At 39.4% G+C, this 23,953-nt stretch overlaps 1 protein-coding gene and 1 long non-coding RNA gene across 5 annotated transcripts in view; one reads left to right on the top strand and one right to left on the bottom strand.

Moving 5' to 3' along the window:
• Window positions 1–2,484: 2,484 nt before the first annotated feature.
• Window positions 2,485–8,977, bottom strand: LOC110346781 (uncharacterized). 2 transcript variants are annotated; one of them, XR_015440017.1, is made up of 3 exons: window positions 8,704–8,977; window positions 6,357–6,481; window positions 2,485–3,679 (listed from the first exon to the last, which is right to left on the bottom strand). It is a non-coding gene; the product is annotated as an uncharacterized LOC110346781 (long non-coding RNA). The 2 variants fall into 2 exon arrangements; XR_002391006.2 differs by lacking the exon at window positions 8,704–8,977 and adding an exon at window positions 7,937–8,180.
• Window positions 8,257–23,953, top strand: part of Reck (reversion inducing cysteine rich protein with kazal motifs) — a 104,792-nt gene continuing 89,095 nt past the window's right edge. For 2 of the 3 annotated variants that reach the window (XM_021248494.2, XM_087183709.1), the window contains exon 1: window positions 8,257–8,428. In XM_021248494.2, coding sequence (XP_021104153.1) covers window positions 8,329–8,428 — 100 coding nt within the window. In that variant the 5' untranslated portion in view covers window positions 8,257–8,328. The remainder of the gene's footprint in view (window positions 8,429–23,953) is intronic. The other variant, XM_004870117.3, reaches the window with a different exon arrangement.

Genomic DNA, 23,953 nt, shown 5'->3' with positions numbered 1-23,953 from the left:
ACATAACTGAAATCATACAGTTTGACTTCTGCAATGGCTTGTATCTAGATGTCCCCCCAAAGCCTCATGAACTCATAGGTGGGACTTTTGGGAGGTGACTGGATCATGGGTGTGATTATGGATCATGAGTGTATGATACTGGATTAGTCCACTGATTAGTTTAGCATAGTGCTGGGTGTAGATGGACTTACTGAAGAGAGAAGACCCACTGTGGGTATGGGTGGCACCAACCTATAGTCCTGTAGCCTGGATGGAATAAAAAGGGAAAGGAAGGCTTGCTGATTCCTGCCCACCATGCCATGATCTGTTTCTCCTCTGCCATGGTGCCCTGCCTTGGAGCCAGCTGACTATTAACTGAAACCTCCACAAACTGTGAGCTAACATAAACCTTTTCTCCTTTAACTTGTGGATGTCAGGTATTTTATCCCAGCAATGTAAAAGTAACCAAGACAACTTCTTATACTTAGTAATATGCATTTAAATTTCCCCCCTGTGTTTTCATGGTTTGATAGCTTGTTTCTTTTTAGTGCTAAATAATACTCCACAGTTCATCTGTGGAGCAGTATAACCACGCATATATTGAAGGACATCTTGGTTGGTTTCAAGTTTTGGCAATTATGAATACGGTTGTCATAAACCTCTCTGTGCATGCAAGCTTTTGTGTGGATACAGTTTTCATGAATCAATCTTGAAACAAAAATTTTTCAGTATTTTTTTCACAATACCATCTTACTTCAAAGCATTTTTTCAGATTGCAAAGTAAACTACTATAAAAACTGTGACCCCTTGCATCTGTATATATATCAGGATTTTCTCTATAGCATGCAACCAAAACAAAAATACAGAAATAGGGCTGGGGATTTAGCTCAGTGGCACCGTGCCTGCCTCACAAGTGTAAGGCCCTGAGTTCAATCTCTGGCACTGCAAAAACAAAAACAAAAACAAAAACCCAGAAATAAATTGAAGCTAATACTTGGGTGACTGCAATTATTATCAATTAATTCCAGATTTCAAGTTTTGTATTCTTCAAAATCTCACTGTCCTTGAATTTTTCTTTGTTGTCCTTGAACCAAGTAACTGTTACAAATTTGAATTTGTAAAATAAATATAGCAATAAAACACAGTTTTTCCACCCTGTTTTATGTAGCAAGACTATGTAAGATTTTGTTGGAAAAAGGATCTCATTGATAAAAGATAACTTTTTACATTTGAAAATTAATGAAATAGAGTAGCCAATGGGGGGCAATTTTATACAGGTTCATAACTTTAGAAGGCTCACGGAGACTTGCAGGATATTGTACTGTATCTCCCAGGCTGAGAATCACAATGCTGAATTTCAGAATATGTTAGTGTTGGGTGCTTTGGGGTAGGGCTTTTCTTCCTCCTCTGAGAGGTCTCTCTGGGGGTCAGTGGGGATGTCTGATCTGCCAATTCTGCTCCAAGGCACAGGAATGCTTTGATGTCTAAGGGCCACATTCTGTTACTAAGTTAACAGTAAACGTGACACATAACTGGAAAATATTCTTTTGGTGGGCAGTGGCTTCAAAGCAACAACTTCTAGAAGGTGTGCTCAAATCTTCAATGGATAGTTGACTCTGCACATCCCTTTCCTGCTGATTGACTAAAACTTAATTTTAGTTCAGTGACATTTTAGTTTAGTCAAGATCACTCTTAAACTCCCTCCCTACCTTTGAAAGGCATATAGAGGCAAAGCCAATACACAAGAGTGGAGAAGATAGCAGGATATCTGGTCCTCAGTTGTCATCATCAATGCCTGTTGACACTTGTCTTCTCATCTGGTGTCCAGCAGTATATGGCAAACAACTAACAGCTAGAGGCACTCATTCTGATCGACCTTGAGGCCTCTTCAGGATCTGTTCTCTCAACTTTTCCCTTGGCTCTCTTAAGAGGCATAGAAAGCATGAAGCTACTCTTCCTTGGGGAACAAGGAACAGAACACTCTTGTAGCCATTTCTACTCTACACCTGCACCATGCTGAGTGCATGGGGAATTTTGTAAGGTCTGCCATTTCCCCTACTTCCTCATGGGAAGTAAGGGTCAGACCTCCTCTTAACTCATATTCTCAAGCCTTCCTGGGGGTTTATCTCCCATCCTACTGCATTCCCTAGAAGCTACCCCTTCTTCTTGTCTAGTGGTTCTCCTCGTTCTATCAGAGTGAATAAAACTGTTGGGACCTGATGAAGGTGGGAGGGGATATATCTGACTAATCAGTTTTCTTCCATGTCTGGTGTTCGTGCACATATTTTATGCCCTCAGCCTTTCTGGTCAGGTTCCGATATTCCTAAACATTTTTTCTCTTAAAACTACTGTGCCTGGAATTTCAAATGTCTAATTTTTCAATCCTAAAGCTAGGAACTGTCCTCTTTGTCTACCTTTCAACTGAAATGATAATCCCTAAAGAAATAAATGTCTTTCCCCTCATGAAACAGGGAGACAGATAATAAACAACCAATATATCAGGAAAGCAAATAGTATATTTTATATGTTATTGTAATACACATACATAATAACCTATCTAGTGTGTTAGAAGGTAAAGCAGCTTTTGAAAAAATAAAGTGTGAAAGGGGAAAAGGACTGCAGGGGTGAGAATGAATTGCAGTTTTAAAGTGGGTAATGAAGTAAGTCCATTTGAGTTAGGACCTAAAAAGAAGAGGGAGAATTGTGAAATTATCTAGAAGAAATGGATACAAATGCAAGGATCCTGACGTGGGAGATATAAGGAGCAACTAAAGGTACGGAGCAAGATCAACTAGAGCTCATGGATGAATGAGGCAGGAATAATAAGAAATGAGGTCAAAGAGGTAACAGGAAGAGGCAAGGGTGTAAGACCTTGAGAACCATTTTAATAAATTTGACATTTTCTGTGAGATGGGAAGACTTTGGAGAGTTCTGAAGAGAACAACAACATATATGGAGTTATTTGAAGGGATCACTGTAACTGCTTTACTGAAAATGGATTGTAAGGGATGAAGGGTAAAACAAAAGCTATCAGTCAGGAAGCTATTGCAATATTCCAGGCAATACATGATGGCATTTGGGGCTAGGTGGCTAAAAGTGATCTTCATTATTTCTATGAAATGTATTATTATATATGTATTATTGTATGAAATATATAAATGTTTAGTTTTCTTGTATGCAGTTAGTCATTTTTCTGTGGCTAATTTTAAGTTTTCTGTTTTTGTTCAACTACAAAGTGTCTAGGTTGAAGTTTTTTTTAAATTTGTCCTTCTTGGGGTGCATTAACTTTTTTGGGTCTGAAAGTTGATGTCATCCACCAACTATTAGTCTTTTGATTTTTTTCTATTGTATTAATTCTCTTGTCCTTCTAGGACTGTAATTAGGCATAACAAAAATCTCAACACTGTTCTCCACAAGTTACTGAAGAAATGTTCATTTTCTTCTAATCTTTTACCCCTTGTTCTTCAGATCAATTGATTTTTGTTGATTTAGCTTCAAGTTCAATTATCCTTTCTCTTGACATTTTCAGTGTGGTAAATGTTTAATTCACATATTGTACTTTATAGGTCTAGTATTTCCATTTGGTTCTATTTCCATAGTTTCCATTTTTTCTGCTGCAGTCAGAACCATGGCTTAAGGGTGGGGACCATCCTCTTATCTAAGCAGCATGTCCAAGTTCCAGCAAAATGTAAAACTTTTACTGTGAAGAAATTAGAAAATATTATTAAGATTAAAAGCAGTCAATAGAAATCATTGCCCAGATTACCCAGATGTTGGTATTAGCACACATGGACTTTAAAGCTCTTGTCTTACACATATTTAAAGATGCAAAGGAAAATATGGTCACACTGAAGAAACAGATGAGTGATCTCAGCTGATCCACAAGTAATTGTATGTCTTTTTAAAAAACATATATTCTTTGAAGAAATACGCACAAAAACTTTAGTGTTCAGAATATAAAATTAACAATGTATGCCATCCAATCAAAATTCTTTCAGCATGTAAAGAAGCAGGAGAAATATAATCAGGAGAAACATATCAATATAAACAGATACAAATGATAGAATTATCAGACAAACATTAAAATAGCTCTAATACATATTATAAATATGTTCCAAAGTTGTAAAGGAAAATATGAATATAATGTGGAGAAGAATGAACATATAAAGAGACAAAGAAAATTCAATAGATGAAAAATATAATACCTGAAATGAAAATACACTGGATATGGTTAATAGCAGATCAAATGCAAAGAACAGTGAACTTGGAGACATGGCAACGGAAACTACAAATGAAAAACAAAAAGAAAAAAGGTTGAAAGAAAAGGACAGACTCAATAACTAATAAAACTACATTTAATGGGAATCCCAAAAGAAGAGATCAAGGGAAAAGAGATCAGGGGATGCCGAAAAAATTTAATGAAAGTAAGAGCTGAAAGTTTCCCAAATTTAGTAGAAGCACAAATCTATAAGTCCTGCAATCTCAACATAACCCAAGCAAGATAAACAAAAAAGAAAACTAAAACATATTGTAACCAAATTGCTGAAATCCAGTTTGTGAGCAACAATATCCCAGCACCACAAAGACAAAAACAAAAAGAAACTTTCAAACAGGGGAGAAAGATAATCTGTATTACCCAGAAGAGTGACGATGAAAATAACAGAAAGCTTTCTGTTTGAAATTTATGCAAGCTAGAAGACAGTTGAATGACATTTTTAACATTTCCTGTTTAGAGAAATAAAAGTGAAGCTCACTGCCAATGTACATTTTATTTTCAACTATCAAGAATGACTATATTTTATGAATGGAAGGACCATTACGAAAAACAGAACGCTATAAACAGAATGATGTCTTTTGTTTCCAAAGACTATTGATAATATTAGAGCAATGCAAAATAACTTTAGGGATGAGTTAGAACTGTAATTTCCACGTTATTTCACGGCAAAGGCTACAGCTACAGGTGACACCAGCAAATACTCTTGGGGAAAATGGGAAATGTATTAAAGTGTTGAATGAGTAAAAATAACGTCAAACTCCACACCCAACCCGCCTTTTAAAAGTGAAGACAGAACAAAGGCTTTTTTTTTTTAACAAAAGCTGAGACAATTTATTGCCAGTATACCTGTATTATTAAAAGAAAAAAAGGTTGGGCTGGGGATGTAGCTCAGCAGTGCTGCACCTGCCTGGCAAGCACAAGGTCCTGATTTCAATCCATGGTACAGGGGGTTAGGGAGGAAGGTTAAAGAAAATACTACAGGCAGTAGTAAAACAATATCGAAGAGAAATCTAGATCTGCACAAATAAAGAACATCTGAAATGGTTAATATGTGGGTAAATTTTAAAAACCAGTTGTCATTTTATAATCTTTTAAAAAATTGTTTAATGAAAAGTAATGTATGAAAGCAAAATGTACACATTAGTGCCAAAGATGGGAAGGGGGAAATGGAGGTTTGTAGTACTGTTGCCACATTCTTAACGTTTTAAATGAAATGAGATCATTTGAACGCATACTGTAATGTGTTAAAATGTATTTGATAAACCTTAGAGCAACTGCTAAAAAAAGGGAGCCAATAGTAGAGACAAAAGGAGATCATAAAAAGCAACACTTTATTACTCCAAAAGAAGGCAAGAAAAGAAGTGAAAGAATGGAAAAAAGAAATAGAGCAAACAGAAAACAAATACCAAGAGAGTAGATTTAAACTCAACCATATCAATAATTATTTTAGATCCAAATGGCCTAAATACTCCAATTAAAAGATTGATATTGTCAAATCAGATTAAAAAGAAAAACAAATACCCAACTATATGATTTTACTAAAAATCCGCTAATATGAAGATAGAGCCAGGAATGGACGTGCATGTCTGTAATCCCAGCACTCTGGGAGGCTTAGGCAAGAGAATCCCAAGTTTGAGTCCAGCCTGGACAATTTAGTGACTTAGTGAGACCCTGTCCCAAAATAAAAAAATAAAAAAAGTTGGGGATATAAATTAGTGCACAAGCTCTGAGTTATCCAGTACAGAAGGAAAAACAGAAAAAAGAAAGAAAGAAAAAAGACACCAGTTAACAGTAAAATCATGAAGTGAAATATACCAGATAACCACTAATCAAAAGATTTGATGAGTTATTAAATTTTATTTACCTAAAATACAGACAGGTGACTTTTGGCTCAGGACAAAATTACTGGAGAGTAAAATTTTTGAAATGCTATACTTCTCTCTAAACACTAACCTTTTTATAAAATGAAAGATCAATACACCAACATTAGAATAGAAATTTAATATGAGCCCCCAAAATAAGCCTTATACAAAATTTTAAGGTTTGTTTGTTTTTTTGAAACAAGGTCTCACTATGTAGCTCAGGCTGGCCTTGAACTTACCATGTATACCCAGGTTGTTCTCGAACTACCAGTGATCCTCCTGTCTCAGCCTCCTGAGTGCTGGGATTACAGGGGTGCACCACCATGCCTGGTAAAATTTTAAGTTTTCTAATAGCCACCACATTCTAAAAAGTTAAAAGGAATAATGATAGATACACTTTATTATACATTTATCAAAGCCCTTAGCATGTACAACACCAAAGTGAACCCTGTGTAAGATATGGATTTTGGCTGATGATGTGTCAATGTAAGATCATGGATTGTTAACATGTATGTCCCTCTGGTGTGCGGAGTGGATGTAGGGGGAGACTATGTAAATGGAGGGTAGCGGGTATATGACTTTTCTACTCTCTACTTAATTTTGCTGTGGACCTAAAACTGTTCTAAAAAATAGAGGCTTTTTAAAAAAAGTAAAACAAAACAGGTGAATTGATTTTAATATATTTTTCATTCTTGTTTTTATACTATCTTTAAAATCTGGTTTCAGCACATTTCAGTTTGGACTAACCACCTTCCAGGCCAGAGCCATGCATACTGTTACCATAACGCACAGTCTAGGCTTTTTGACCTTTCTTTCTTGAGAAGGAGCAGGGAGCAAGGTGGGAAGTGAGTCCAGCCAGTGGGCCCTGTGGTCCATGAGAAAGGAAGATCTCTCTCTCTCTTTTTTTTTTTTTTTTGATACCGGGGATAGAACTCGGGACCTCGCGCTTTCGAGGCAGAAGGAAGATCTCTTGAGATTGGTAACATTATTCACACCGTCAAGTACTGTGTTAGACATTTTAAGTACAGTACCTTCTTTAATCTTCTCAAGAAGGCCAACATAAAAAGGAAAGAACATAGGAAAGAACATAAGAACAGAACAGAGACTTAAATGTCTTTGCCCACAGTCCCGGAGCTAGTTAGGGGGAGAGGCAGTTTGAATTTGAGTATGTTAAGCCCCTACACTTTCCACTACATTATTTTGCTGCTCTCTGTTCCATGGGAAGGCTAAGTGCTTCTAGTGGTCTAAACAGAGGAAACCAGTAATAAGCTATTGGTTTTATCACTGAACAGCAAGGTAATTCCAAAAAGGGTGTGCTATTTGTTGGGGTGGGGGTGGGGATATCGAGAGAAAAAGGCACACCCACACAATGAATTAGTTTTGATTGCTAGTGGACCCACTCACTCTCCACAATAGCTTCTGTAGTGGTGAGAAGGGGCACTTTCACATTGTCCTTTTTTCCCCCCTTCGGTGCTGGGGATCAAAGCCAGGGCCATGCTTGGCCAAGACTCTCCCGCTGGCTCTCAGCCTAATCGAATTGTCTCGAACAAAGTTTGAACTCAGTCTGACGTTCAAGGCTCTCCGTATCTAGTTACACAAGCATCTTCAACCCTTTTCCCGAAAATAGTTGTTAAGAATATAGGAAAGGCACCTAACTACATGTAAATCTGCGCCTCTGATTCTGGTGTGAGGGTCGAGCTCTTCAGATTTTGGGGAAGGCAGGTGACTCCACCTCTTTGGGGTTTAAAACAGCACTCGGGCAGAAGGAATACTGAAATATCACTGAGGGTACGAGAAGAGGGGAAGCCCGTGGCTCAACCTTGACTTAGCCCTTGGGTCTCAGCTGAACTTCAGTGTGGTCTTGGCGTGTCGGTCTCCTCTCTCCTCTCAGCAGCCCCACGTGTAAACCTCAGGAGGGGGCAGAGGCGTTCTTAGGATCCCTCCAGCTCTGACAGCCCAGAGGCCTTCTCGCGTCCCGGAGAACGCTGCCCGAGGCTAACACAGCTGGGCCAAAACAAAGAGCCGGGGTCCCAGGCGCGTTGTCGCCCACCAGGAGGTTTTGGAAACTTTGTGCGACCGGAGGCGGGGCTTGAGCGAGCTGCAGCCTATCACCACAAGCCTGGGGCGCCAGGGGCGGGGCCTGGAGCGAGGGGCTGCGGCGGCCAAGCTGGGTCCGAGCATCCCGCAGCTTCTGACCCGCCTGGCCCGGACATGGCGATCGTCCGGGCCTCCCTGCGAGGCGCGCTGCTGCTTCTGCTGGCCGTGGCGGGGGTCGCGGAGGTAGCCGGGGGCCTTGCTCCGGGCAGTGCGGGTGAGTAACCGCTGGAGCGGCTGTTCCGGGCGGTCCGGAGTGGCCGCCTCAGCGCTCCAAGATGGCGCGGGGCAGGGGGCGGGGGTGCGCGCGACCCCAGACCCGGCCCACGTCCGGTGACCCTGGGTCCAGAGGTCTGGGCCGTCCGGGGGGAGGGGTGCCGAGGCAGGACTAGGGAGGGCCCCGGCCCCTCCCCACCCTAGCCCTCTCCCAGGAAGCTCTGCTGAACCCCTGGGGGCAGCGACCCAGGTTGGAGGCCTTGCTGTGTCACTCACCAGATGAGGACCCCCTGCTCCGCCTTCACCCCCTTATGTGCAGTCCGAATGCCTTCGCCGAGTATGGTCGCCACGGTCACCACCGTTCCGGCCAGTTACTGTTACTTTTTGCTTGACCCACACTTGGTTCCAGCCTCGGTGGCCATGAGCGTTGGAGGGTCCCGAAAACTGCCTGGCGGGGTTCCTGTGTGATGGACAAGTTGGGGCGCTAGACCGTAAAAATCAGAAAGCCCTGCTCTCTGGAGCTGGCGTGCTTGAGAGTTGTGTTCTTTCCCTAGACCGAGGAATAAAGCCAAGAATGGATAGGAAACTTCGTGCTTATGACTATCTCTTACTTGCTGGGCTTTCGGATTGGATGCTAACTCCTGCCCTCCAGGAGAGCTCAGGCTTGGAGTTGGGATAGGACTGAAGCTCGAATTCAAGGCAGCCAGTGTTCAGAGGAGATGCAGAGCCGTGGGTGCACAGAGGGAGAGAGATGGCTTCTACCTAGGATGGGGCAAAATTGAGCGATGCCACCTAACTCTACTAGCCATCACAAGATGGCTGGGATTGGTGCTACAAAAGTGGTGAAGTGCACTGCTTACAGGTAGATACATCTAGAAAAAGCAGTCAATCCTAGTAAAATTTTAAGGTAGCCTATAATGTTAAGAATGAAGATTTTTAAAAAAGGGAAGCAGTTGAAGAAGGGAGAGAATTGAGTCAGGAATCTGTAATTCAATAGTTAACTGTAATTGAGTTTGAAATTCATCTGTAAGTTAGCCCTCAGAAACCAAAGAAATAAAGAGAAAGAATGCTTTGTGTTATTGGGTAACTCAGCTTACCTTTCTGGGCCCCATTTTGCTCACTAAGTTAACAGAGATTGAAGTAAAGCGCTTAACAAAGGTATGGCCCATGAGCTACTAGTTGTCCATTCTCATCCCACAGCTAATCTGTTCTGTGGGAGATACACTGTAGTAGATTGGTGTGTTTAAGAACACTTGTGCAAATTAGCCTTAATCTTTTTGTTCTTTAATATCCATATTTATATATGGTACCTCCTAGATTTTATTATGAGAATTAATTGAGGTAATAGACATACAACATTTAGCATAGTACTGAAAGCAGTGAAATATTAGCTATTAAATGTCTTTGGGAAACATGGCACATTGTATCCATTTTATAAATTCACAAAACACATTAGATTTGCAATATTGGACTGAAGGATTCTTGTGGTAAAGAAAGACACTTGTTGGCTGGGGGAAAAGAGAATGGATACTAGGGAGTGTAGGGTTTCTTTAGAACATGAAAATGTGCTAAAATTAATTGGCAGTTGCAAAACTCTGAATATACTAAAAATGACTGAATTATACACTTCAATGAATTTCATGATATGTGAATTATATCTCAGATAGTTACAGAAAGAAAAAACTTGTTTGCTTATAAAATTCTTTTTCTTTGTTACACCTAAAATGCCCTTTAGAAAATGCTGGGCTAGTTGATTTCTAACCACCCTACCAACTGTAAAAGTCCATGGTTTTTGTTGTTTGATAAAAAGAAAAATTCCAAGTTTGATCTTAAATTGAGTCTTGTTCCTTGTACTAAATTCTAGGAAGTATATATTGCCTGGTTATTTACATAAAAGACATTGAGTAATATAATGAACAAAAGCCTCTACTGTGCGCTGAACAGAAATTGAGAACACAATTATTAAATTGTATTTCAATGAAGGCTTGGCTTGTATTGCTGCCCAGATGGTCTTCCATTCCCCCCAGCCAGGGTTGAGTACTTCTGTCTTCTCTGATACAAAGCTTTACAGGTCACTGACTTCTACTGAGTATTCTTACTCTGGTCCTTGGGCTTGCACAGCAGGCAGTAAAACCACTGAGCTAAATCACCGGCCCCCTACTGAGTATTCTTATAGTTGGAGAATGGAAGTAAGGAAGTAATAAGACCTACTCAGTTATTTCTTTGGAGGGTGGAATAGAAATCCATGCTTCAAGTCTCAGGAACTGTGTCTCATGGCACCAGATAGTAGATCTGTTTCTTTTTAAGATGTTTTGCAATAGTACAAAGGAGAGAGAAAGATGTAACGTTAAAGGCCAAATTTCATCAAGTTGACATTTAAGGAATTATGTAATAGTCTAGAATCCTGAAAAAGAATGTAATGAATTTGAAGTTAGAAAAAGAAACGCCAGTCTGGGGGAAAGTAATAAGAATTAGATTCCCTTTACAATGAATTACTACCTCTGTCCACACTGTAGAAAGAGCTAGGACTAGTTTTAGACCAGATATGACAGTTTGTTCTGGTATATTGCTAAAAGTTCCCACTTTTCACTATATACTACTCCTAAAAGAAAGTGGGAATATGTTAAGGAGGTAAATTTCATGTATTGCAAATGTTGCTTTTAAAAGAGCAAAACAGATACTGTGAACTTTGTTTATCCAAAAATACTGATTACTCAGTATACTGAGTGAACAGTATGTCAGGAACTGTTCTAGGTGCAGAGCTGCTGGTCTTGAGCTTACATTCTGGGGAAAGAAAATAGACGATAATTATTTCTGGTTGTGACAAGTGTGCCAAGAAGAAACTATACCAGATGATGACAATCTTGTGAATGTTACCAGGTTTGGGGGTAATGGAGTCTCCTTCCAGAGGTGGTTTTTAGGGTCTTCTTGGCTTGAACAAAGAGTTGGACAAAATAAGCACAGAAGGTAGCAAGGTTTTATATTTATTAAAGGTAGAAAAAGAAACATACTCTGCAAACTGAGTTTGGGCCAGGTAAAAGTAGAAAAGAAGTACACCCTGCCTCGTGAATGTATTACTGTGAGAGAACACAGTAGCAGAAAGTTTAAGGGCGACTGTTCATTTTGTATCTCCCACTCCTCAGACTGACCTCAGGTCTAGGCTGTCTTAACCAAAACTGCTCAAGTTCTTGCGTGCAGGGCTTTGGGAACTGCTCTGTACATGGTCCTGGAACTTCCCAATTAATAGGTCATGCCTACTTCCCTAGCCATTCTACCATACCCTAATTTCCTGCCTCATGAGTAGAGGGGAAATAGTTTCTTTTTGTTGTTGTATTAAATTCTTTTATTGGTACATTGTAGGTATACAACACAATTACATTTCTCATTGGGAATTGTACCTTTACATAATGCATCTTGGTTCTTATTTTTTCCCCATTCCTAGCCCTCCCTTCATGCCCTCCACCCTTCCCTATTTACAAAGACTTTATTTCTATTTTTTCCATTTCTCAGCATTTTTCCTTTCCCTTCTTTCCTTTTCCCAGCCCCTCCCACTACTTCTACCCCTTTGGACATTTTCTTCCTATTTTACATTATTGATTATTCATTCTAATCATTGGTACATTTTAGGTATACAATATAATGACATTCATCATTGGAAATTTGTACCTTTACATAGCCTCTCTTGGTTCTTATTTTTCACCCTTGCCCAGCCTACCCTTCAACCCCTCCAGTCCTCCCTATTTACAAAGATTTTGTTCCTATTTTTCCATTTTCTCATATTAATCCCATTACCTTCTATCCTTTCCCCTAGCCCTCCCACTTCCTTCCCCTTTGCCCTTTTTCTTCCTATTTCACATTACCTATTGTACATTTAGTCCTTATTTACACTTTCAGTTTCTCACACCAGAGAAACTATTCGGTATTTACACATGTGTGTCCTATTTATTTCACTTAAGAGTATCGCCTCAATGTGCATCCACTTAGCTATAAATGTCTCTAATTTCTTATTTTTTATGACTGAGTAGTACTCCATTTTATTAAAAAACCACATTTTCTTTATCCAGTCTCCAGTTGATGGGCATTTGGGCTGTTTCCAAGTTTTAGCTCTTACAAACTGAGCTGCTGTGAACATGGGCGCACATATATCACTGTGGTATGATTCTTTTAATTCACTGGGGAAGATCCCCAGCAGTGGAATAGCGGAGTCAAATGGGACTTCCAGTCCTAGTTCTTTGAGGTATCTCCATACTGATTTCCACAGTGGTTGCACCAGTCTGCACTTCCACCAGCAGTGGAGAAGGGTTCCTCTTTCCCCACAGGCCCACCAGCATTTGTTATTGGTTGATTTCATGATAGCAGCCATTCTTTCTGGAGTGAAGTGGAATCTCAGCGTTGTTTTCATTTGCATCTCTTGAATGACCAGTGATGTTGAACATTTTCTCATGTATTTCTTTGCTCTTTCTACTTCTTTGCCTGAGAAATGTCTGTTCATTTCAGATGCCCATTTTTGGATTGGGTCTTTAAATTTGGGAGGTCTGATCTTTTTAAGTTCTTTATAGATTTGAGATAGTAGACCTTTGTCTGAGGAAGAGCAGGTGAAGATTTTTTCCCACATTGTGGGTTGTCTCTTCACACTGCTGGTGGTTTGTCTTGCTGTGCAGAAGCCTTTTAATAAGAAGAGATCCCACTTGTTGATTGTTTGTGCTAGTTCATGGGCAACTGAGGTTTTGTTCATAAAATCTTTTCTTACACCAATATCTTCAAGGGTTCTGCCTAAGCTCTGTTCCAACTGGTTCAGAGTTTCTATTTTAATATTTAGGTCTTTAATCCATTTTGATTTTAGTTTAGTGCCTGGTGAGAGACATAGGTCTAGTTTTAATCTTTGGCAAGTTGAAGCCCAATTTTTCCAGCACCATTTATTAAAGAGGCTATCTTTCCTCCAGTGAGGGTGTTTGGCTCCTTTGTCAAAGATGAGATGGCTGAGTGTGTCTGGCATTGTTTCTGCATCTTCTAATCTGTTCCACTGGTCCTCAAGTCTGTTTCTTTGCCAGTACCATGCTGTTTTTATCACAGTAGCTTTGTAGTAGAGTTGCAGGTTGGGGATTGTGATACCCCCTGCCATGTCTCTGTTACCTAGAATTGCTTTTGCTATTCTGGGTCTCTTCTTGTTCCAAATGAATTTTTGGATTGTTTTCTCAAGGTCCATGAAGTATGCTGCTGGGATCTCAATTGGAATTGCATTAAATCTATGTAGCAGTTTTGGAAGTATGGCCATTTTCACTATATTAATCCTTCCTACCCAGGAGCGGGGGATGTCTGTCCATTTTCTGATATCATCTTCAATCTCTCTTTTCAGAGTGCCATAGTTTTCAGAGAAGAGGTCTTTGATTTCTTTCGTTAGGTTAATTCCTAGGTATTTCAGTTTTTTGGATGCTATTGTGAGAGGAATTATTTGCCCTATTTCTCTCTCAGTGAGTCTGTCATTTGTGGAGAGGAAAGCTATTGATTTTTGTGTGTTGACCTTGTAACCAGCTACTTGACTGAATTTGGTTATTAAGTCTAGAAGACTTATGGTGGAGTTCTTGGGGTCTTCTATATAGAGTATCATGTCATCTGCAAATAATGACAATTTGACTTCTTCATTACCTATCTTTATTCCTTTTATTTCTTTCTCTTGTCTAATTGCCGTGGCTAATGTTTCCAGAACTATATTGAACAAGAGTGGTGATAGTGGACATCATTGTCTTGTTCCTGATTTTAGTGTGAAGGATTTCAGTTTTTGACCATTTAGTATGATATTGGCTGTTGGTTTTTCATAGATGGCTTTTATCAGTTTGAGGTAGAGACCATCTATTCCAATTTTTTGTAGGGTTTTTATCATAAATGCACGTTGGATTTTATCAAATGCTTTTTCTGCATCTATGGAGATAATCATATGGTTTTTGTCCTTGGCTCTATTGATATAGTATATTACATTGATTGCTTTTCATATATTGAACCATCCCTGCATCCCTGGGATGAATCCCACTTGATCAGGGTGTATGATCTTCTTGATGATCTTCTGCATTCTGTTTGCCAGGATCTTATTAAGGATTTTTGCATGTATGTTCATTAGTGAGATTGGCCTGTAGTTCTCCTTTTTGGTTGGGTCTTTCTCTGCTTTGGGGATCAAGGTGATGCTTGCTTCCAGGAATGAATTTGGGAGTATTGCTTCCCTTTCAATTTCATTGAAGAGTTTAAACAGTAGCGGCAGCAGTTCCTCTCTAAATGTCTTGTAGAATTCAGCAGTGAAGCCATCAGGGCCCAGGCTTTTCTTAGCTGATAAGTTTTTAATTACATTTTCAATTTCATTGGTTGATACTGGGTTGTTCAGAATTTTTAGGTCTTCTTTGTTCAACTTTGGTAATTCATATATATCTAGGAATCTGACCATTTCTTTTGTGTTGTCCATCTTATTGTCGTATAGGTTCTGGAAGTAGGTATTGATGATCCTCTGGATTTCTGCTGAGTCTGTTGTAATTCCACCCTTTTCATTCCTAATTGCATGGATTTGGGCCTTTTCTTTCCTTTTTCTGACAAGGTTGGCTAAAGGTTTGTCAAGTTTGTTGATTCTTTTGAAGAACCAACTCTTGGCTTCATTGATTTTTTTTTGTATCGTTCTCTTAGTCTCTATTGCATTGATTTCTTCTCTGATCTTTATAATTTCCTCCCTTGTATGAGCTTTGGGGTTGTCCTGCTCTTCTTTTTCTGGAAGCTTGAGGTTCAGCATCAGGTTGTTTAATTGGGCTCGTTCTGTTTTCCTAATATGCATATTCACTGCTATGTATTTCCCTCGTAAGACAGCTTTCATTGTGTCCCGTTGATTCCGATATGTTGTATTGTCATTGTTATTTAATTGAAGGAACTGTCTGATTTCTTCTTTAATTTGCTCTGTGACCCATTGGTTATTCAGAAGTGTCTTGTTCAATTTCCACTGTTTATGAAATTTTTCCAGTTTCTTTTGCTATGGATCTCCAATTTCATTGCACTATGGTCTGATAATATACAGGGGATAACTTCAATTCCTTTGCACTTACTTAAACATGTTCTGTGTGTGAGTATGTGGTCTATTTTGGAGAATGACCCATGTGCAGCTGAGAAGAATGTGTATTCTGATTTTGTGGGGTGGAAGACTCTGTAAACATCTATTAAGTTCATTTGTTCAAGAGTTTGATTGAGTTCTAGTATTTCATTACTTATTTTTAGTCTAGTTGATCTATCTATTTGTGACAGTGGGGTGTTGAGGTCCCCCACTACAATTGTATTAGTGCATATATGACTTTTCATGTCCATTAGTATTTGTTTTATGTAGTTGGGTGCACTAGTGTTTGGTGCATAGATATTTATGATTGTCATGTCTTCCTCTTGGATTCTTCCCTTTACAAGGATGTAGTGTCCTTCTTCATCTCTCTTAATCAGTGTTAGTTTGAAATCTACTTGATCTGCAAAGAGGATAGCTACTCCTGCTTTTTTTCGGGTTCCTGTCGCATGGAGTATTGTTTTCCACCCTTTAACTTTCAGTCTATGAGTTTCCTTTTGAATTAAGTGTGTTTCTTGTTTGCAGCATATTGTTGGATTTTGCTTCTTGACCCATTCTGCCAGTCTATTTCTTTTGATTGCTGAATTGAGACCACTAACGTTGATGGTTATAACTGAAACGTATTGACTTGTCATTGCCATGACTTTTTCCTTTTGTTGGGTTCTCCCCCTTTACATTTAATTTCTTGTCATGCCAGATGGGTTCGTTCTGCTTTGCTTCCTGGGGTTGTGATTCTCAATGTCTGTTCCTAGGATATTGTGTAAAATTCTTTGGAGTGCTGGTTTGGTATTCACGAAGTTCCTAAGGTGCTCTTTGTCATGAAAGTATCTTATTTCTCCATCCATTTTGAAAGATAGTTTTGCAGGGTACATCAATCTGGGTTGGAGGCTATTTTCTTTTAGGGCTTGGAATATGTCACTCCAAGCTCTTCTTGCCTTGATGGTTTGTGTTGAGAAGTCTGCTGTGATTCTGATGGGCTTTCCTTTGTATGTGATTTGTTTCTTTTCTCTGACTGCTTGGAGAACTTTGTTCTTCTGTTGTGTTTCTGGAATGTTAACAATTGTATGCCTATGTGTAGATTTTTTTTTGATCCAGGCTATTTGGAGTCCTATATGCCTCACTTATCTGTATGTCAAGCTTTTTTCCCCTGCTTGGGAAGTTTTCTGCCATTATTTCTGTGAAGAGATTTTTTATGTCATCTCCACTCTCTCCTGTTTCTTCATTGAGCACAATCAGTCTTATGTTATTCTTCTTTGCATCATCTAGCCGCTGCTGGATTGATTTCTCATGTTCCCTTATAATTTTAAAGCAATTTTTTTTTCCTGGTCACTAATTGCAATCTTAACTTCTATATCTGAAATTCTGTCCTCACATTGGCTCATTCTGCTGTGTAGACTTGCAATCGAGTTTTTCATGTCCTGGAAATCTATTTGCATCTGTTTTATGGATTCCATTTGTTTCCTATGTTGGGATTCCATCATGTTCCTCAGCTCCTCTCTAGATTTATTAATCATGTCTTGCACTAGGGGCCCAATTTTTCCTGTTATCTGAGAAATTATTTCTGATTTCATTTTTTCCAGATCCCCTTTTGTCGCCAGTTCAGTGGGTCCAGGTGGTTGAGTATCAGAGTATTCCATCTCATTTCCCTTTGGGGTTGCTGTAGGTGATCTGGAAGTCTGGTTTTGAGACTTATTTATGTATTTTCTCATTTCAACTGGGGCGGGGCCCTGTTAGCGCCTGCACGGATTATCTCCTCTGAGCTGGGTGAGGTGGGACAGGGGCCGGGAGCAGCAGTAGCGATGGTGACCCAAAAGCCCTTTCCTGTGGGCTGGGAGCAGCAGGAGGGATGGTGGCCGCAAAGCCCCTTCCTCTGGACCAGGAGCAGTGGGATGGCGGCTCAGAAGGCCCTCTGTCTGGGCCGGGATAGGTGGGAGGGATGGTGGCCTGGAAGCCCCTTCCTCTGGGCCAGGAGCAGCAGGACAGAAAGTGGTCCAAAAGCCCTTTCCTCTTGGCTGGGAGCAGCGGACGGGATGGTGACCCGGAAGCCCCCTCCTCTGGACCAGGAGCAGTGGGACGACAGCTCAGGAGCCCCTACCTCTGGGCTGGGAACAGCGGGACTCAGTACCTTGGTCTGGTGGTCTGGTGTCCTCTGCGTCTTTGTGGTGTGGAACCAGGTGGCTGCCTGTCTGCAGCGGGGTGATTCGGTGTCTTCCCCGTGACTCAGGACCTCGGTAGGGCGTGCACAGACCTTCTTGTGTGCAGCGGGCTGATTCGGCATATTCTGAGCGACTGGGGACCTCGGTAGGGCGTGGGCAGACCTCGGAAAATAGCTTCTTAAATGGAGTTGACAAGAGCTGCCTCTTTGAGAAGGTGAAGTTTAGAGTTAAGATCTGAAGGCCGAGAACCAGGCAACGTGGTTCAGGTCTGTAATTGTAGTTGCCTGTAATCTCAAATGAAAAAATAAAAGATGTAGCTCAATGCTGCCTGTATTCAATCTCTAGTTGGTGGTGGTGGTGAGGAGTTAGATCTAAAGGCCAAGAAGGTGCTATCCTTATGACAGACAAGGGTGGAGTCCAGGAAGAGCAGAGGCCTGAAGGCATAAGGACTAGAAGGTCTATGTAAACCACATTTGCCCCCAAATAAGACATAGCTGGAAAATAATCAGCCTTGAAAATTAGAGATCAAAAAATGCCAGCCCCAGTCAGCCTATCCTTGCCTTGCCTCCCTTACAGAGTAGCCACAAGCAAGAGAATGGTGATGGCAGGTAATGCAAGTATAGACCGAATTGGGCTGGCATTTTTCAGAGAGAGTAGTGAGCAAGAAAGTAAGCTACTGGCTTGATGATGCTGTGCTTTGCAAGAAGCCACTTGAGGATAGAAGATTTTATTCTGTGTGCAGATAGAAGCTAATAGAGTTTTAAATAAGAATGATATGGTTTGATTTATATTTTAAATCACTTGCTGCTAAATGAAAAAAAATTATAGTGGGTAAGAGTAAAAATTGTAACTACAAGGCCATTGCAGTAGTCAAAGCGGAAGTTAATCGTGACTCAGAGGAGAGTGGTAACAGAGATAGAAGAGGAAAGATTCAGGAGATGTTGTTAGGGCTGGGGATTTAGCTCAGCTGTGCCTCATACTCAAGGTCCTGAGTTCAATCCTTGGGGGTGGGGGTGGTGCAAAAAAACAAACAAAAAAACTGGAAGAGATGTTGTTGATGGATAGGCTGTAGGAAGTGAGAGAAAGAAGAATTAAGGATTACATAGGGTAGCGGGTTGTTTTGTTTTTATTCTTAGCAGTTTAAAGTTGATGCCAAAGACTGACGTAGTAAAGATAGGAAGGAGCAGGCTTGAGAATGGTGAGGCAGGAAGAGAATAAAAAATTCCATTTTGGAGTTTGGCAATGTAGTTCAGTGGTAGAGTAATTGCCTAGCATGTACAGTCTTGGGTTCAATCCCCAGCACTGAAAAAGAAAAGTTAGATTTTTGTGTATGTTTAAAATGGATGTTAAGTATAATTGCCTCTTGTCTATTGCTTATTAGGCTGAATTTCATACCTGTCAGTAATTCATTCAGCAAATATTTGTTAAGCTGTTAGTAGTGCTAGACATGATGATAGTCACAAGGTATAAAATGTAAGCAAAAACAGACATGATCTGTACTTTCATGGGGCTTAGGGGAAATTTTAAGGGGAAATTCAGACATTAAATATCACCAAAAAATGTATAATATCTATATTGCTAATATGTGACTATATTAGCACATAGCTATTTATAGCCTAAAATGAGAATATATTGGAGGAAAAATCATAGGATTTCATTAAATATATAGCGCATAATATGATGGATATATAAAACAAACAGATAACATAAAGACTATAAGAAAAATATAGTATTGAGGGACACATTCTGACCAAAGGATACACTATTTGGGAGCCAGATTTCATATTTTTAGATCTCTTGTTTTCAAATAGGAACCCTATAGCAGAGTGGGGAAGTGAGTTATCCAAGAATACTCACTATTAGCACATTCAGGAAGATTTCAGAAGAGTCATTGGCTTTAGTCATTTCTTAATGATGAATGACTTGGTTGCAGTACTTTTGATCCCAAGAGCAGACAGGTAGCTCAGATTACGGGGCTAGTTATGACCTCTAACAGAAAATCACATGGAAAACCAAGGATTGAATGTTCATTTTACTTCTATCTCGGGTACTGCTGGGGAAACAGGAAAGTTGTCAGAACCAAGACTATTTTCAGAGGCAGATTCTCTTTCTCTCATCACTTCTGTGTGCCTCTTCTTGCATTTCCTTTCTCCACCAGTTTCCTCTTTATACTCAGTTTCTGTACTCCTATAAAACTTCACTTTCCCGAGTTTCAATTCTTTTTGACCTTATATCCACCTGGGTGCTCATCTCTTGTCTTCTGAGTATTTGACTGGCTGTAATTTATGTTTTGACATTGGCCAAAAAACATGTATTTGCTAAAAGTATGATTAAGTCACCAAATAACATGTGTTACTGAGATGATACAGTGAGAGAAAACTTCTTGCACTTTTTTTCTTTTAGAAAGGTATTGTATTACAAAGATGTTACTACTTTTTTTTTTTTTTGGTACCGGAGATCGAATTCGGGTCCTTGCGCTTGTGCAGCATGCGGCGAAACCACTGAGCTAAATCCCCAGCTCCTATGTTACTACTTCTTAACCAGTGAATACTTTTTTTTTTTTAAACTGAGCACTGTGCTTACACAAGAAGTTTATAATCTGAGGATACATGTCACCCACATGACATGATTAGAATTAAGTGTTAAAGGTTCCAATTCTAACTAGACTAGTTGGGTCTTAGTTAACCAAATAGTCTGAAGTAAGAGTTGGGGTGGGATTTAAGCCTTTAATGGTACTGTGTATGGAATTTAGATCAGCATTGGAAGGGGACACTGAACATTTCAGGTAGAAGGTAAATGTAGCTTTTCCTTGTTCAAAGCAACCTGAAGTTAGGCAAGGAAAGGCTAAAAAAAAAAGACTTCGAAAATTGAGAGTTGGATAGCAAGAAGGCATGGTAGGCCCTTAAGAGTAACATCATGAAAATGCTGTTAAAAAAATTAACTTGGCAATCATTTTGGTACTACAATTGAAGGACTGTAATTGGTGAAGCAGCAATGCAGTATGAGACAAGCACTAAAGGATTTCTGTAACTTGCAGATGATTCAGAAAAAAATCAAAGTATATGTTTCCACGTAATCTGCTTATACATATACATAGACAGGCAGCTAGGTAGTATGACAAGATGTTAGCAATATGGGTAATCATTTTACTGTTTGTCTCTTCCTTGGCTGACAATATATTTTATATAGCTACACACATATACATATATTTTTACAGGTTAAATGTAACAATTGCATGAATGTATTTATAAGATTGCAGTTGTCATTTAAACATTTTTAGCTGGCCATGGTGATACACACCTATAATCCTAGTACTCAGAAGGCTGAAGGAAGAGGATTGTAAATTTGAAGCTAGACTGGGCTATGTAGCAAGACTCAAAAAAACAAAAAATAAAAATAAACATTTTTGGAGTGGTTGTCATTTTCCAAGTTGTTTTGAAAATAGAAATGTGATTTAAAAAATAGGATTTCACATAGATACTAATAAGACCAGATTCTAAGTTAGTTGTGGTGGTACACAACTATAATCCCTGCACTCAGGAGGCTGAGGCATTTCCAGTAGGCTAAGACAGGAGGATCATTGAAAGTTTGAGGCCAGCCTGGGATACATAGTGAGTTCAAGGCCATCCTGAGCTACAGAGTGAAACCCTGTCTCAAAAAAAAAGAGAGAGAGAGAGGGTAAGGCCGGAGAATCGAAAGTTCAAGGACAGTCTGGGTTACTCAGTGAATTCAAGGCTGGCCTAAACTACACAGTGAGACCTTGTCTCTACCTTCACCCCCCATCACATTTTTAACACTTGATTTTTTAAAAATTAAGAATGACCTTTTACCAGTATTTGCTCCAATTTAGTTTTTTCTCCCTCAATAATATGGGATAGAGATATCTATCTTATCTATCATCTATCTACCTATCAGTGTGTATGTATTTGTATATCTATCTATATGTGTATATAGGTATATATTGTGTGTTAAATGATTTATAGGAAAACATTAATTATAGGGAATCTGTATCTTCTTTAGACAAGAAAATGAGAATGGCTTCACGTTAACCAAATTAAAGTACAGCTTTTGGGAAGCTTTTGTGGCAAAACCCCTTTTAATTTCAAACCTTCTATAATTCTATGAATATTTCTTTCTTTTTTTTTTTTTTGGTACTGGGGATCGAACTCAGGACCTTGCACTTATTGAGGCAGGTGCTGGAACCACTGAGCTAAATTCCCAGCCCTCTTATTTTTAGATTAGGGTGTGTATTTGCTTTTTAAAATGCTAGTTGGTCTTAGAAGTTCCATTTTCTGCATGTGGCTGGAGCATGTGCTTCCTGCTTACTTGCCTCTCTTTTGTAGACACATGGCCTAAACTAGCAGCCAAACCTTGATGTTTCAAATTATTGGGTAATTCTGCTCACATATTTCTAGACCACACTGATTTCCTTCTTAAAGTCAACACACATGGCCTTTAGTAACCAGTTGTTAATTTTTATTAATTTTATAATCATAGACTCTTGGAATAAGATGCAAGATATATGACATCTGTTTTGTTTTTTTGTTGGAGGGGGTACTAGAGATTGAACCCAGGGGTACTCCACCACTGAGCTACATCCACAGCACCACCTCCCCCACTCCAGATTTTTTTAAAGGCAAAGTCTTGATAAATTGCCCAGGCTGGCCTTAAATTTACCATCTTCTCACCTTAGGCTCCATAGTAGCTGGAATTATAGGTGTGCCCTACTATACCTGGTTTCAGTGTCTTTAATGAGGGAAACATCTGTTTTTTTACCATCTGAATATCAGATTTTAAGCTATTTTACCTTTATTCAATTCCGTTTTATAAGAATAAGCAGTTTTAAATTATTTTTCTTGAAGAACAACTTAGAATCAAATTATAAAAACAAAACATTTCAAGAATTCATTGCCTTGTAGAAAGCAGTAGGCCTTAGAAAGCCCTCCCCCTATAATAATTGAATGAGATGACTCAGTTAATCCTTTTAAAAATTAATTAATTAATTAATTTTGGGTTTTTGAGGCTGGGTCTCACTATGTAGTTCAGACTGGCCATGAACTCACTATGTAGCCCAGGCTGGCCTTTATCTCCCAGCCATCCTCCTGCCTCAGCCTCCTAAGTGCTGGGATTATAGGAGTATATTATCACACCTGGCCAGTTAATCCATTTCAATTGCTCTAAAAAAGATAAAGACCTTTAATTGCTGCAGTAATTGCATTTGAGTTCCTCCCCAATCCTTAAAGAAAGCATGAGTTAATGTTTATTTATAGGCATTTATTTCTTGAAAAGATATGCAGTGGTCATAGATCCTGATACATTTTTATTGTTTCAAAGGAAGTAAAACTACTAATACGGTAATGGCTGAGGTTAAGAATACAATGTGGAGGGCTGGAGATTTTGCTCAGTGGTTCCAGTGCTTGCCTCACAAGCGCAAGGTCCCGAGTTCGATCCCCAGTACCAAAAAAACCCAAAAAACAAAAAAGAATACAATATGGAAAATGTGATGGAGCAGAGGCTCCTCAACTTGTTCATGGAGGGTGGCAGTCTTTCAAGGGAAGAAATGTACTATTACAGAGGAATGTTTGGTTGAGAGGGGGAAAGGGATTATTACCAGAAGACTTCAGGCTGCCCTCTTTCATCTTATTTTGTCAGAAACACCAGAAAAGGCTTTTTGGAAAGACTGGAAGGAAATCCACCAGAATGTCAACAGAAGTTGTGGCAGGACAGTGAGAGTATAGATCAATTTTCTTTTCCTTTTTATTTTCCAAATTTTGTAATTTTTGTAAGATTAAAAAATTAATGTTGGCGGTCACTCTGTTATAAATTTAACCTTCATCATTAAACAAGGAAAAGGGTTTTTATATTTATATTTTAAATAAAACCTTTGGTTGTTATTAGAGTTTTAATTATGACACATTTTGTGTTTCTATTTTAGATAGACCTTTGCTCCAAGAAACTTTTTCAAAATTCCCTAGTCCCAAATCAGACTCCTGTCCGCCTGATTGTTTACTTTTTGCTGAGGCTGTGTTTATTGGGACCATATGTTATTCTGAGTTATCTTTGCTTAAGATCAGCTGGATTTTCTGCCTTCGTATGACTTCCTTGTGTTTGAGCATAGTAGAAAAGTGCCAACTTCTACGACACTTCAAAAGACCGCATCAGTATTTTGCAGGGGAGCTTTTTTTCTGCCTGCCCTCACATTCTAATGAGGTTAGGAACATAAACAGTCTTAGGAGATGGGGATAGTTTGGTGTGGTATTGCAGGGGGTGCAGGGCTCTTGTGAGGAAATCT

Source organism: Heterocephalus glaber, unplaced genomic scaffold (assembly GCF_053883595.1).
Source record: "Heterocephalus glaber isolate CG9 unplaced genomic scaffold, H.glaber_assembly_v1.0 deba00001481, whole genome shotgun sequence".
In the NCBI taxonomy this organism is placed as follows: Eukaryota; Metazoa; Chordata; class Mammalia; order Rodentia; family Bathyergidae; genus Heterocephalus; species Heterocephalus glaber.
The sequence above is the reverse complement of the archived record's forward strand: the minus strand, read 5'-3'. Positions and strand labels throughout refer to the sequence as shown.